Source organism: Botryllus schlosseri, chromosome 2 (genome assembly GCF_051294905.1).
Source record: "Botryllus schlosseri isolate E-star chromosome 2, Bs_hap1, whole genome shotgun sequence".
NCBI classification, from domain to species: domain Eukaryota; kingdom Metazoa; phylum Chordata; class Ascidiacea; order Stolidobranchia; family Styelidae; genus Botryllus; species Botryllus schlosseri.
In genome coordinates this window covers 31,069,021-31,083,680 of record NC_137237.1, presented here as the reverse complement: position 1 = coordinate 31,083,680, position 14,660 = coordinate 31,069,021, and the positions used below count along the sequence as shown (strand labels likewise).

At 38.3% G+C, this 14,660-nt stretch overlaps 1 protein-coding gene and 1 long non-coding RNA gene across 2 annotated transcripts; one reads left to right on the top strand and one right to left on the bottom strand.

The window, feature by feature from the left end:
* The first annotated feature begins 263 nt into the window (after window positions 1–263).
* LOC145434430 (uncharacterized) lies at window positions 264–733 on the top strand. Its single transcript, XR_013913384.1, has 2 exons — window positions 264–362; window positions 560–733. It is a non-coding gene; the product is annotated as an uncharacterized LOC145434430 (long non-coding RNA).
* A 310-nt stretch (window positions 734–1,043) lies between these two features.
* LOC145434429 (uncharacterized) lies at window positions 1,044–2,502 on the bottom strand. Its single transcript, XM_080311778.1, has 4 exons — window positions 2,309–2,502; window positions 2,085–2,249; window positions 1,609–1,776; window positions 1,044–1,511 (listed from the first exon to the last, which is right to left on the bottom strand). The coding sequence occupies exons 1-4, from the start codon at window positions 2,420–2,422 to the stop codon at window positions 1,317–1,319; spliced, it is 642 nt and encodes a 213-aa protein (XP_080167904.1). The 5' UTR covers window positions 2,423–2,502; the 3' UTR covers window positions 1,044–1,316.
* Between the last annotated feature and the right edge of the window lie 12,158 nt (window positions 2,503–14,660).

Below are 14,660 nucleotides of genomic sequence, written 5' to 3'. Positions count from 1 at the left end.
GCGTTAAGGTAAATACGAAAGCAGAGAGAACCTTACGTCAAGTTGGGGATGAAATGTTCGAGCGATATCGAACAGTCCTAAACGCAGTCTCCAAACGTCTCCGCTGTAGTGATGTTGAAGTCAATAAAAAATATAAAGAATATTTACCCGATGAGCGAATGTTCCTGATGATAGCTGATGAAATTTTCAAAGATACCAAAGAAAATTGGGGAAGGATTGTCTCCCTTTTTGTGCTCGGTAGCATTCTTGCTCGCAAGAACGATGTTGAACATCGCGGGGAGCATATAGAAGCTATCATACAGACAGTTGGGAATTACATTGCTAGCAAAAGACGAAAGTGGATAGTGCGAAATGGAGGATGGGTAGGTGATTTACATGCCTTGCTTAGGATTTACAAATTATCTTTAGCATGAGACATATAGTGTATCTGCTCTCCAGAGCCCATATCACCTCTCGATGATGAAATTCAGCTTTACCTTCTAATTCGGTTCCCAATTTATATTCTACGACACGATAACTTTCCTCCGTATGATCATTAAGGCTTCTATTTTTATTGCAGGACGGCTTTGTAGAATTCTTTGATAATACCGCTTTCGACTACAATAAAGTTTGGAAGGGACTCGTGTTTGTCGGAATCGGACTGAAATCTATTGCAATGGCATTATCAAGATAATGGATGTTCGCATGTTTTGTCTCATGTAATATTTTAAGAATAAAATCCTTCATCGTTTAATCGCATCCATTTTACTGTAAGATCTATACAGTTTCTTCTGAGAATACTCGAAGGATTGCCCCATATGGAAACCTTCTTTATACTTTTAATTTTTCAAATTTCTACAGCTACGTAAGTAATTTGTTAGGGTTACCCAGAATACGTTGCAGGTCAAATTTGATTCGATTACGAGCATTATAGCGACAGAGATTTACGATAGTGTAAAATAACCTACATTACGACATCAAATTTCGTCTTCTCTCCAAATGGAAATATCATATTCTATAATATTGTCTATACCGAACAAATATAAATTTGCCTGTGCTGTTGCTTTGCAAGAATACTTCGCTCACATAGTAACCAATTTCTGGTGGATTCCGAATCGATATAGACAGAAATGCGGAAAGTTACATTGACATGTCTTAACTTCTGCTAATAAAGTTACATTGACATGTCTTAACTTCTGCTAATAAAGTTACATTGACATGTCTTAACTTCTGCTAATATGTAGGCCTACCTACCTATAATCTTATCAGGCCGTAGCGCTCACGCAAAGCATTATCAAGTAAAGGAGAAATCTCCTAATTCTCATCTAGATACATATTTATTCGGAAAATATCCCCTTACTGGGTGAGAACAGTTGTTTTCTCAAGGTCTTCATATCTTCCCCACTGAAGCGCGGTAAGACTAGTTTGACTTTGCGGCATTCAGGATTATATCTCACGAAGCTCTGAATGGAATTCACGTATTTCTCATCGATTCTCGTTCTATCGCTATCACTGAGGTCGATTGCCTTTAGCTGTTAATTGAATAATACGAGATTAATATCAATTTAAAAGTAAAGAAACGAACTACATCGCTACATTGGGATCTATGATTGAGCAGAAAGATCTTACCGTACCGCATCGTTTTCCCATCTCTTCGCTCAGATTCCTGATTTGCATGGAAAGCATCTTGCAATTACACAGATTAAATTCTTCCACACGGGAATTGCACAGGACTTTAGTTACTGTTTTGTAGCAGGATGATATGCCAGGATTTCTACTTAAATCCAGCGAATGCAGCTAAAACATGGTGTGATGTTCAGATAGTTTACGAGACTACAAACGGCTCGAAGGCTGTAATAGATTAGTCATAATATTATTTACCGACGGTTGAGCATTTTTTTTTGCGATTTCTACTCCTAATAGCAAAAACTTATTCAACACTGAAGAAGATAATGAAGCTCGTGATCAGAAACACTTTATTGATGATGAAAATTCTATCGATCAATGAAATGTCATGCTTGAATATGACTAAAACTCACATAAGCATTACACTGTGATTGAATATTTCAGTTAGAAAACAAAACAGATCTAGTTCAAATGATCACCTCATAAATTCCGAGACCATTATTTAACGATATTAGTGAGTCTTCATCCAATTCGCAAGCTGAAAGTCGAACTGTTTTCGTGTAATGCTTTCTCACGAAGCATCCAATTTCTTTCAAGCCCGCCGGTTCCATATCGGTATTGTAACTCAGATCAAGGCTTTCAACCTATAAATCCACCAATTTATTTCAAAATGATCCACAAAACTATAGAAACGATCAAGTACCCCGATATCAGCAAAACTTTCAAAAGCGCGAATTTCTTCGGGTGTAAGGCCACATCCTTTCATGATAAGAGTAACCGCTTTGTCTTTACAAAGTAAGGCAGGCAGCGCGATCATACACTCTTCATCCAGCTGATTGTAACTAATGTCAAGATATTGGAGCTAAAAATATCGGAAACTGTAAATTTACGATCAGCAATGATCAGGCATAAAAAATTCAAACTTATAACAGCAAAAAATGTTGTTTAGTCACTCACGTCATAATATAGGCTAAATGTGCTAAGATCAGTGTTGGGATGACTCGAGTCTTGACTTGACTCGAGTCAGACTCGAGTCAACTTTTTCGTATGACTTGACTTGACTCGAGTCACTTTGGAAAAATGACTTGACTTGACTTGACTCGAAGCTTTAAAAATGCGCATTGACTCGTGACTCGGAGCAAAATTTACGAGTCAATTTCAAGTCATCAAGTAAACGGTGTCGAATAAATCACTGTATCTTGTGTATGTTCGGATTGTTCGAGATACGCCGGTGTCACTTTGTGAGAGCAGCCAGTCATTCACTGATCGTACGATACACTGATCCTCGATTGTTAGATCACAAATAAATAGACCGCAAACTAAAGTATCACAGCTTGCGTTGTCGTAGTACTAGTAGTAGTAGTAGTAGTAGAAGATTACTCTAAATATCAATGTGTCTCTGTTTCTTAGACGGATCAATGCTTACGTTGCGCAGTGCTCACCTTTACCAACCTTTATGTATGATTTAAGTCAAACAAATATAGTTTGGGCGTTTATTTACTCACGGATGTATAGATGTTGATTATGTCCTATATTTTGGCTGATAATAACTGATTGTAGCATGTGACTGTACAGTTACTCACGTATTTTATTAACAGTTCTACGTGTGCGTGAGTGATACAACGTCTTTTCGCAGGTATATTTAACTAGATATTCGTTATTTGATTCAAGATAAATGATCAGCATTGATCAATTAATCTGTCTTTCACACAGCTAGCAAAGTGTAATGACTTTGAATCATCACTCATACATCGAAAATTCAATTTGACTTGAATTGTGACTTGACTCGTGACTTGACTTGACTTGACTCGACTTGACTCGAGTCACCTCCAAAAAACGAGTGACTTGACTTGACTCGAGTCACTTTTGAAAATCGATTGACTTGACTTGACTCGAGTCAAAATCTGCAATGACTCGAGATGACTCGTGACTCGAAGGTAGTGACTTGATCCCAACACTGGCTAAGATTAAACTAGAATTTCCCTCATCCATCTCTACACAGCCGCTCATACAGAATGTGATCATTAACAACTGTACCCAGCAATAATCGCGCAGACCTTAATGTTTTTGAGCTGCATAGCAATGAAATCTGTTGACTGCAAGCGCGAGTTCACAACTGACAAATATGTTAGATCGCTCGAAATAATAGTCCCGAGTTGCGTAAAGTTAATGTTCTCCCTGTAGCTGAGATCGAGGTTTTTCAATTTCACCTACGGAAATGAGGTATTAGGAAATATCACTTCGAGAGGCTCTATACTAGATTAGCGCCTAGCTTTTTCCATCACCAATTCCTGATGGTGCTGGATAAGTTTACTCAAAATAATCAGAAAATCATCGGATCCACCACTTTCTTGCAGATTGAGCTCCGTCGAAGCACACTCCTTCATCAGCTCGCAGATTAATGGGATGAGTTTTTCAATGTCGTTGTGTGCTGTAACGCTGAGTTTTCTTATTTCGACCTGAACGAGCGCAAAACTTAACGCATAAAACGCTAAATGATCTATGAACAGCCTAACACTGATCAACTCTGACTATAGTCTATCTAGTAAGGCTATCGAGACTAATGCCTATACCAGTAGCAAATGGGCATTGTTCGCTGCGATACCACCAATTTGCGCCTTTAACACATTAGCAATACAGAACAATGCGATAACGATAAAACTGTATCTCAATATTTACGGATAACATATACTTAAATTGAACGTGAATTTATAATGATCAATGACTACGAGCGGAATGTGCGAAGGCGTTTACCCCATATTCAAATCCGCGAATTTTATCCAATAGAATCTGGACGAGGTTTTCATTGAGATGACATTGACGAAATTCTAACTCATACACGTGAGATTGGCGAATAAGAGAATTCGCGATATTAGTGATGTCCAATGCAGTCATAGTTTGGTGATAGAGCCCATAAGGAATTTTCACTTCATCATGATCCGTAAGTACTAATTGATGGTACATCCTCTTTTCAGCTTGATGATGTAGATTATCATAAAATTATTTACTTTTTAACTCTATATTCTATGATGTAAAAGTAGCATCATAAACGCTCTCGGATGGTATTCAACGTCGAGCAATTCTTCTCGAATAGAAGTACAAGTAGCGATTTCAAAGTGAGTAAGTAAATGTTTGTAGACTATCTCCACCTCTAGCGTTCAGAGACGATGAGTAGAGAAGTACTGAGTACTCAAGTAGGTTTTCCCTACATACAGAAAATACTCGAATGTTTGTGATATAGGATCGTTTCTACTTCAAGACTGTTTCAGTATTAAACAAAAAATAGACCCCTGAATACTAACTTTTTACTTATGCAATAGCGATTACAAAGTAAGTAACTAACTGAATGTGTTTGTAGACTATATCTCCACTTCTACCGTTCAGAGATGTTAAGCAGAGAAGTATATGTACTTCTTTAAAGTACTCAAGTAGGTTTTTGTCTACACGCACCAACTACTCAAGTGTTTATTGCGCAGGAATGATTCATTAAGTATAGCGCAAGCAGGCCAAATCTATACTTGAGTACTCCAAAATGTACAAGTACTTCGCTATGTACTCCCTCCACGTAAAAAGTGACTAGGTTTTAGACTACTTTATCGTTACTTGACAGTTTCAGTTTTAGATAAAATTTGGTAAGACTTTAAATTTTAAAGTAGTTTGAGCTTACGTTTGTATCACCTTGACAAGTAACATTATCAGACATTAAAATGATATTATCACCTAATACAGAAGTTAACACACGTCAATGTGCTTCGGAATTCACGAGAAATTGCTTACTAAGAGAAGTATATTCTTGTATACACAATAGTGGAGAGAATCTTTAAAATGTAGTAAGCAGGCCGATGGGTATTCGTTGAGTTGTATAAGCATAAAAACATTCCCGCGCGCTCCTAAACCTAAACTTTTTCTAACCCTACCACCTAATACTAAGACGCGCGGGAATGTTTTTATGCTTATACAACTCAACGAATACCCATCGGCCTGCTTACTACATTTTAAAGATTCTCTCCACTATTGTGTATACAAGAATATACTTCTCTTAGTAAGCAATTTCTCGTGAATTCCGAAGCACATTGACGTGTGTTAACTTCTGTATTAGGTGATAATATCATTTTAATGTCTGATAATGTTACTTGTCAAGGTGATACAAACGTAAGCTCAAACTACTTTAAAATTTAAAGTCTTACCAAATTTTATCTAAAACTGAAACTGTCAAGTAACGATAAAGTAGTCTAAAACCTAGTCTCTCAAGCATTGATCATGGTTTTGTTTTTAAAAGATGCCGCGATATCGGTATAATATTTTCTAAAACTCAAACTAGGACGAAATCATGAATGTGTAGGACTTATGATTAACATATATTGTGCGCAGACAACTTTGTTACAAGAACTATGATATTCCTGTACTTGCACGAATTACAAATGCGGTATTGTAAATTAGTATATAGCCTACTACACAAAATCCGGAGTCTAAAAGTTTTTATTACAGTTGGGAAAAAGTACTCGATACGCTATATTTGAATCTAAAATGTTAATCCCCGTAAAACGTACTGGGTGTGGGGTTCGAACCCACGTGAACACCTGATCATTGAAACTTAAGTCCAACGCCTTAACCGCTCGCTCAACCCAGTTCCATTGTAACGATATCTGAGAAACCTTTTAAATTAGGGTAGAAGTAACTATTTGCAAGTAAGTTTCATGAAGTCTCGATACCATGTACTTGACTCTGAAAATATTAATCCCCATAAAACGTACTGGGTGTGGGGTTCGAAGCCTAGACAAATAAGAGGATCGTGATTGAAAATAGATGGAGAATCACTGGATTAAACTTTACTGAATACTCCGCAATGTAAAATTAGTATACAGTATACACCATACAAAATCCGGATTGTCAAAGTCTTTAGTGTAGCGGAATAGTGTAGTTTTCTAACTACTTTACAAATTCATACGGTTTTTCTTGGTGCGTTCCAGGATAAATGCATTTTTTCGCGCTTTTTTATTTTTATTTTTTCATTAAAATTGGAGCTACTGTATATTATTTATCGCCTATATTTAAATTCGGTGTGCTAATGCGTTGAGGTTGAAGCTAAAACATCCTATTTCATGCGGCCAAGAAGACTAGCACCGCGTAGCCGAATTTAGCATACCGAAAAATATCTACTTTACAAAATTTTCATTTCTTTATGTCCATAGAGTCGTGTTCATGCGACGAATTTGTCCGACTTACTTGCATGAATTACAAGCTACATAATACAACTAGTTAACACGCGTTGATGTAACGTTCCTCATTTGTATGCATAGCCTACGCGAAATTGGTTATCGAATTTTTCGATTAGTTTATATTCTGAATTTTATTTAAAACTGAAACTGTTAAGTACTACTAAAAGTGTTATAAAATGTGAAAAAGTGTACAAGTAGAATTAATATTATGTCATGAATAAGTAGTTTACAAATTCATACGATTTTTCTTGTTGCGTTCCGGGATAAAATGTAATTTTTCGCTCTTTTTTTCCTATTTTTTATTAAAATTAGTATTCATTTTACAAAAAATGTCGTATTTTGACTTTTGAAAATGGAAAATGCGTGAGCTGGACTAACTTTTTACGTAGTTCGAAATCGCTACTTTTATACATTATTTCAAAGTATTTGTCAGTCATCGCAGCACCGCTCATATTGCGCACCATCTATTTATTTCACAGATAACAAATTACTCCTGCTTTTATCAGAGGATACTTTCCTAGGGTTTGCATACTAACAGTACTTAGTTTAGATTATTGAAAAATATAGTGATTGAAAATAGATCACTGGATTATAGTTTACAGAAAACTCCACAATTCTATGTGACGTCCTTGCATGCCAACAACCTACTATTCGCCACCTCATAAACACTTGAGTAGGCCTACATTTGATGCGTGTGGGGAAAACCTAGGTAAATTTCCATATGCATTTAGTTTCCAGCTCTGAAAGCAAGCTAGGTCTATGATCAATAGCAACTTTTGCGTGAACTCCGTTCTATTTCACTTCATACTTACACAATGTAGATAGTCTATTCGAATAATTCGATGTATAATTGAACTTTCCTCTGCATGATCATTAGGGCTTCTATTTTTTGTTGCAGGGCAACTTTGTTGTAGCCGAAAGCGGTATTATCTAGCGACAAGGTTTAAATGACTCGCCTCCGGCGTTTATTGACCGTATTACCCTATTCTCGTCATGCAAAAATTATGCATGTATTAGTAGGAAGCTCAGATGCAGCAAAGTGTGTGAGACTGCCTGTAAAATGGTGCGAAGCAGCGACTCTAATTTCCCGGCTTATAGCAAACAACGACGCTGAAATTTTACTTCAGACGCAGCAAAGTGTGTGAGACCGCCTGTAAAAATTGTGCGAAGGTACATTTCTCGGCTTATAACAAATAACGACGCTGAAATTCTACTTCAGATAAAACCAAGTTTATAAATATGGACGGATGAGTTATCTCTGACCAATAGAGTAATATAACCGCCTATACTTTAGTGGGGTATTGCTATAATGTATATCCAAACAATCGTTGCAGACTCTGAATGTTACCAAGCTCCTTATCACAAAAAAAAATCATGCATCAGAAGCGTAGGGATTAATATTATCAAGTCGCAGCGCTCAAAATAGCATTTTATATTAATTAATTAGTGATGATGTTTATTTTTCGGAAGCAAATTATTATAAAGTCTCGGAATTTAATCATCTAACGTATAATGAATGTTATTTATTTCTCGGAAGCAAGTTATTCAATACATATTGCTAAATACACATGGAAAATCGGTATTGAAATTCACAAAACATTAGAATATCTAGGCGTTGCAATGGGCGTCATTGCAGATATAAACACGCATATAAATCAATTGAAAACAAATTCACATTCACAAACACGCGTTAGGTGCGGCAATGGGAATCATATAGGCGTGGCAATTAGGGCGACGTGGCGTAATTTGATTGGCCTGCACGAAACGAATCCCATATCACTACTGCGATGGAACATGCATATGTATTCATGGAGGTAAAGTCGAGTCTGCTTAAACGTAAATCGGACAAATCTGCAGTGAATTAAGACAAATTTCCAGTACAGTATTGTACTAGTCATAAATTCATCCGGGCAATTCACGAAAGATATTAACCTGCCGCTACATCCTTAAACTACATGATCAAAATTTGTATATATAATTTCGCATCGCAGTCTTATCCTTAACGATAAACATGGTTGAAAAACGAAGTACATTATCCGCCCATATTATTTAATCTTAGTTATGCATATTTACAACATATTTACCAACTATACAATCGATTGCAACTGCACAATGCACATTGCACAATGCACATGCACATCTTACCATAGAAAATCAATATCAGAACGGGGGAAGCACCAACCACAGTGAGATTTCATCTATTCTGTGGCCGGCCATAGAATGTCATGTGAATTTCACAGCTTTTGGGGAAAGATTTTCTGTCGTATATTTGGCTTACATTTTTCCCAATTCTATACAGTTTCTTACGATTAGCCGTGACGAGTGTCAGCCGAATATTCGGGTCTATTTCTACAAATAAAATCAACGCTTACCGGTTACCAGTTTTGATATACTGTCTTCATTGCTTCTAGCTTTTTATACCATTATTTCCTGTTTCATTTGGCAGATATCCCCATTTTAAATGTATTCTTTGCATCATTTTGTGTGTTTTTATTGATATTTTAGAGACTCAGCCTGATCGTTTCGACTTCTTCCTTTCGTTTCATTGTATCGCTATTCTTCTGGTATTTCGGGTGAAAATGCTTATAAACTGAGCTAAACTCTCGCTCTCACCAAGTTCCATTGGCTGTACTCACATAATAGAACATAATTTATCATACATTTGACCACGATTGGGTCACGGACAGTACTAATATTCAATATTAAGTTGGTATATTACGGCCGGCCATGAAATCGAGTTTTCCGTGGCCGGCCAATCAGGTTTCGTGGCCGGCCACAGCGAAAATTCATGGTCGGCCATAAAATTCACTGTGGCCGGCCGTGGAATAGCACTTTTCATGGCCGGCCACAAAAAATCCGTGGCCAGTTAGTGGCCACGGGAATACTGAAAGTCCGTCTCTTTTCAAATGAGAGATTTTAAAGTCGAATCAGAGAAGGGTTTCATATGAACAACAGTTGAAAATGGGTCAGCCGAACCTAAGGAGCATACGAACGCAGTTTTCGACCGGGACGTTGCTCGTCTTCGCCCAGGCGGAGGCTTAACGGGATTCTGGGTAATATTCCGGAGTCGTGACGCGGTCATTGGCGCTCCGGCACGCAGTGTGACAACGCAACTGAGCCCTGAGATGCTGGTATGAGTCCCGCTGAGTGAGACTTATCTATTCTTCGTAAGAGCGGGAACCCTGCCCATTGCTATGTATGTACATTGTACAAGTGAATAAATCCAACTGTACACGAATAAACGGCTGGAATAACTAATAGCCCGTCGTACTATTCAGTACCCAACAAATAGCTTTTGGTTTCAAAAAGGTCAGTTACCCCTGTTCTACGTGCAGACGGAATTCAAGGAACTTGTTGACAATTCTCATCGACTACAGATATCTCATTGACTTCAATAGCTATTGAAATACTTGATGCTGATAAATTCATTGACTACTTTTTTATAGTCTCTGTGCTAACTTAGAGTTTCAACTAATACGAGATATACCTTGTATAGGTGAATAAATGCGTAATTATTGTGTCGATTCAGGAATCCGGTCCGCCGACTGGAGAAGTTGCCCGTCCTGACTTGGAGTATAGCTAAGGTCCATATTATATTATGTTATGTTTTATATCCATGCATATGTCCAATGTCCATACTTATGTTTATATATCTTACCACAACGGAAAATGATTATCAAAATATCACTAGACGATGCCATGACAACGACAAGATATCGTATAAAACTTCACGACACGATTATCAAAATTGTTTAAAATCATTTCATACTCTGCAGTCTAAAGATATGACGCAACATATCTGTTTGGGTATGATGTGTAATCCTGGTACGTGTCAGCTTCCCAACGACGGACCATTAATGCCATTCCTTGTGTCGTCATATTGCAGGCCGTCAAAATGTAAAATCCTAATAGTTCAATAACTGTATCAAGTACTACATCAATGACGTAGAGAGAGTGATAACCATCCTCCTCTTTTAGGACGCAGTGTCTGTTGTGGTAGATCGAGTTGTTCCGATCCGCCTCTGCACTACAATACTATAGTGTTGTGGTAAAAAATATTTGCTGACTGTAGTCAAAATGAGGTCGACTCTAAGATTTGTGATCATCTTAGGTGGAAATTATTTAAATTGGAATTTCATATGAATACTTACATCGCGAGGACAGCAAAAAGAGGAAATCGACACGGTTGAAAGCGAACTTTGCATAGTCAAAAGAAAGATACTTATTTTCGGGAATCGTGCTTGTTATAGCACACTATTACGGCTTTGAATAATGGAATTCATAGGGTCCTGTTTTACGCGCGTGTAGCACACTGAGTAGAGCGGGATCGTTAGCCTATATTACCGAGTAATGGCAGTACTATATGGACCCAATGAAAACGCAATGATATTTGAGTCCCGTAGTGTAAATGTCTTCCTGCGCATCGACAAATTTTACTATACACATCCGGGACATACGATAACTTAGGGTGATATAGTTCCCGTAAAGACCAATGGTGTACAATCCTGTGTACTAATTAGGGACCTTTCGTGGCAGAACAAATTGAGTTAATATAAAACCCTATGATAAAAACAGTTATCAGCTGTAGTTTCGATGAGTGACGTCTAAGGAATGGAACCAAACATACTTTCATTAATGAAGACAATACTACGACAATAAGTTGTTCGAGCTTATCTTCGAGTTGAAAGCAGCTATTGACCCATGTTCGACCCATGATAGATAATTTTTGTTAGGCCCATACTCTCAACTCGAAGTAGAAACACTTTCCAACTAAGACTAGCGCTATATACAACACTTATGCAAACTAATTGTGTATGTATTGTATGATGTAAATTTCATCTTCCCAATCATACGGACTTCATTGGTAGGTACGATGCCCTATTCTTCAGACATCGGATGATTAGGAAGGATATTCCCTACAATTAGACTATAGCGAGAGTAAATTATAGTGGTCTATGATTGAGGAACTGGTACAATTCATTCGACGACATATGTTAACACTGATTCATCCATAGCCGGGAGCTACGTAAAGTGGAAACTAAATACGATCGGCCATTCTTGTTAAACCGGCGAACTGGAGCAGATCTGCGTTTCCCCAACCTGCCCGGAAGGTTCAATCCGCCATACACGTCATGAAATCAAACCTTTAAAATGTAGCAAAAAGTAAATCGCTGGATGATCGAATAAATTTGTTCTTGTTTCAATGTGAGAGGTGTTATGCAGGTGCGATATAGTCAACATCAGAAGCACTTTAGATATTCACTTTCATCTATTGCAGGGGTTCTCAACTTCCCATGTATAACGGGCCGCATTTTACCAGCAAAAGACGCTGCGGGCCGCAAAACATTATTACCATGCATTTGTGGGCTTCTATCAAATTTAGGCTACTGGAGCCTATTTATTAGTCGTATCTGGGCGTCTAGTACATTTTTATGCATTCTAAAGCATTAATGGACAGCGTAGCCTACGTAAGTTTGCAATCGCTGTTTTTTGTGAGAACATGTTTCTTCCGGCGTCGCAAGTAAATCATTTTATGGAGCCATTGCCTACATTGCACCCTGAAACCCTTCCACTAGAGAACGGAACGCTCTGTTTCAATGCATGAGCGAGCAAGTATAAAATCACGGTCACTTTTTCGTTACAACAGAGGCCATTATCACTTTAGCTTCGAAATTTTTCAGGTGATGTTGTCCTTGCTGCTAAGTCCAGGAAACGTCGAATATTCGCACATCATGTTAAAGTATTAGTGAAATCACACCTACTATAGCAGATTTCCTGGGTTTAACGATATTCCAATGCGTCTGTAACGTCGTCGGCAGTTTTAATGTCTCGAACTATGGATTGCTGGGCATGACACCTAGGTAGCAACGTTTTTTTTTCTTCTAAGATCAGGCGATATGTAGCCGAGCAGAAACTTTCGCGGTATCGTTTTAAGCTTCTACGCTTCCTTACGACAACTGTTATTCGACGAATATGATAAATATAGATTTCCATATATATATGAGAAAGCAAATTCATTGTTCCACGCAGAGTTGCAAATCCAGTTCTCGCCGTTCTTTAATCTTGATTCTATTCAATCCATTCGCGGTGAGTGAAGCACTCTTTTAAAGTGTACTATGGAGCGGTATTATCCGCAGTCCAGACCAATGTTCCCTCTATGCTGCGAACGTGCGCGGTCGCACACTGCTGACAAGTCGCCACTCACAAAAAATCTGCGCCACGCACAAAAAAGCCGAAGTGATGACCTCTCTCTCAGTTGCTACGCACTGTTGTCCAAGGGACAGCGCAGTAAGTTGGTGAGTGCGCGCAGACTCGTGAAAAATTAAAGGGAACATATAGGTCCATACCAATACTGATTCAGAACAATAAAAATCTAAACTCGAGAACATATCAAGAGACCAGAACACGTCAAAGATTGGGTATTCAAACGAAACAGCGATGGTGCGATAAGAGAGCTCAGTAGCTAAATTAATATGCAACAATGCTGTGCCAGTACTAATTGCGTTTATACTGAAAGAGGCCGCGGGCCGCAAAATGGACCTCTGCGGGTTGAGAACCCCTGATCTATTGTAACGTAAGAATACAGCCGTCGGTAACATATTTCAAAATTTGAAAAAGCAGCAGACTGCGCAGTATAATCTGGGTTACGCAATTTAGCGTAGTCAGTATATTGACTAACGACGAAGTACAACCAACGATAAATATTAATATGAGTTTTAAAACGTACCCGGTTGTAGTCAAATCAATGATACGCGAAGGGGACAAAAATAAGTTTTTTCTTATAATGAGGTTTAGAGTCCACCTTACAATGAAAGTGCAACAAGGTTTTTACGTAGGACTAAAAACAGGACGCAACGAGCTGTTGGAGGTTGAAGGTTGGAAGTTTATCTAAGCTCCTCCTCGCCATCTCATCCGCGTAAATGGTGTCTTATAAAAAGCCTAGAAGCGGCCGTGCTACCAGTCGGCAGCTATGGAATAAATATTGAAAAATTGGCCTGGTGGAAAGTGCCATACTAGTCGACAATCACCATGAATACCACAAACAAACAATCAGAACCTGGCGAGCTATATGTACGCGATCGGGTGTTTACTTTGCTTTCTAATCTTAAACATGTGCTCCACCACTAATTTCATCATAGGGTGGCAGCCTAAACTCAACATTCGACATTCTTCAGATCTGTATTCTGTTTTTGTTCAGGCTCCTACGAGATAACTATGTTGTCGATTTGGAAAAATGATAACATCACAACAACAGTACAAATTAGAGACGGAAGTATTTTGGCTCTCGTACTCTCTAAGCTAACGGTGAGCTTCGAGTGACGTACATCGTCGTCATTTAGTATCGGTTATGCTAGAGCAGTGCTTTTCAACCTGTGTGACGGTTCGCACTAGTGCGAATGAAAAAAAATTCAGTGCGAATGACGAGCGTGGTGCGAATGGTGCAAATGAAAAATCCGGATTAGTGCGAACGGCAAGCGTGGTGCGAATAGTGCGAATGAAAAATCCGGATGAGTGCGAATGAAAATTGTCCATGTTTTTCACTTTTTTACAGTGAGCCCGTAAATTTTGTCGTTTGGAAGCAATTCTAAAAACTTGTTGGTAGCTACAGGCTTTTCTAGTTCACAAGTGAGGAACGCTCCCGATGCGTTTATAATGCAAAGTTTGAAATATTATTTCCGCGCGAGAGGATTACGTCACTGCATGGAAAAAAGGAGTTCAGTCGTTCTCAGTTGCTCACTTGCTCGGAAACATCCATCGTGTATGGATAATGGATATTGTATACGGACCTTGTAGGAATGTAGGTAATAGTAGCTGATGCCAGTGTAGACATTTGGC

What these genes read in the sequence shown, in the direction of transcription:
- LOC145434429 (XM_080311778.1), bottom strand. Translation starts at nt 2,422, where the DNA reads ATGATCGCGCTGCCTGCCTTACTTTGTAAAGACAAAGCGGTTACTCTT. An exon ending in AAAGTTTTGCTGATATCGGG is followed by an intron (nt 2,250 to 2,308) that starts GTACTTGATCGT and finishes GTGGATTTATAG; the next exon opens with GTTGAAAGCCTTGATCTGAG. An exon ending in TGGGAAAACGATGCGGTACG is followed by an intron (nt 1,512 to 1,608) that starts GTAAGATCTTTC and finishes TTCAATTAACAG; the next exon opens with CTAAAGGCAATCGACCTCAG.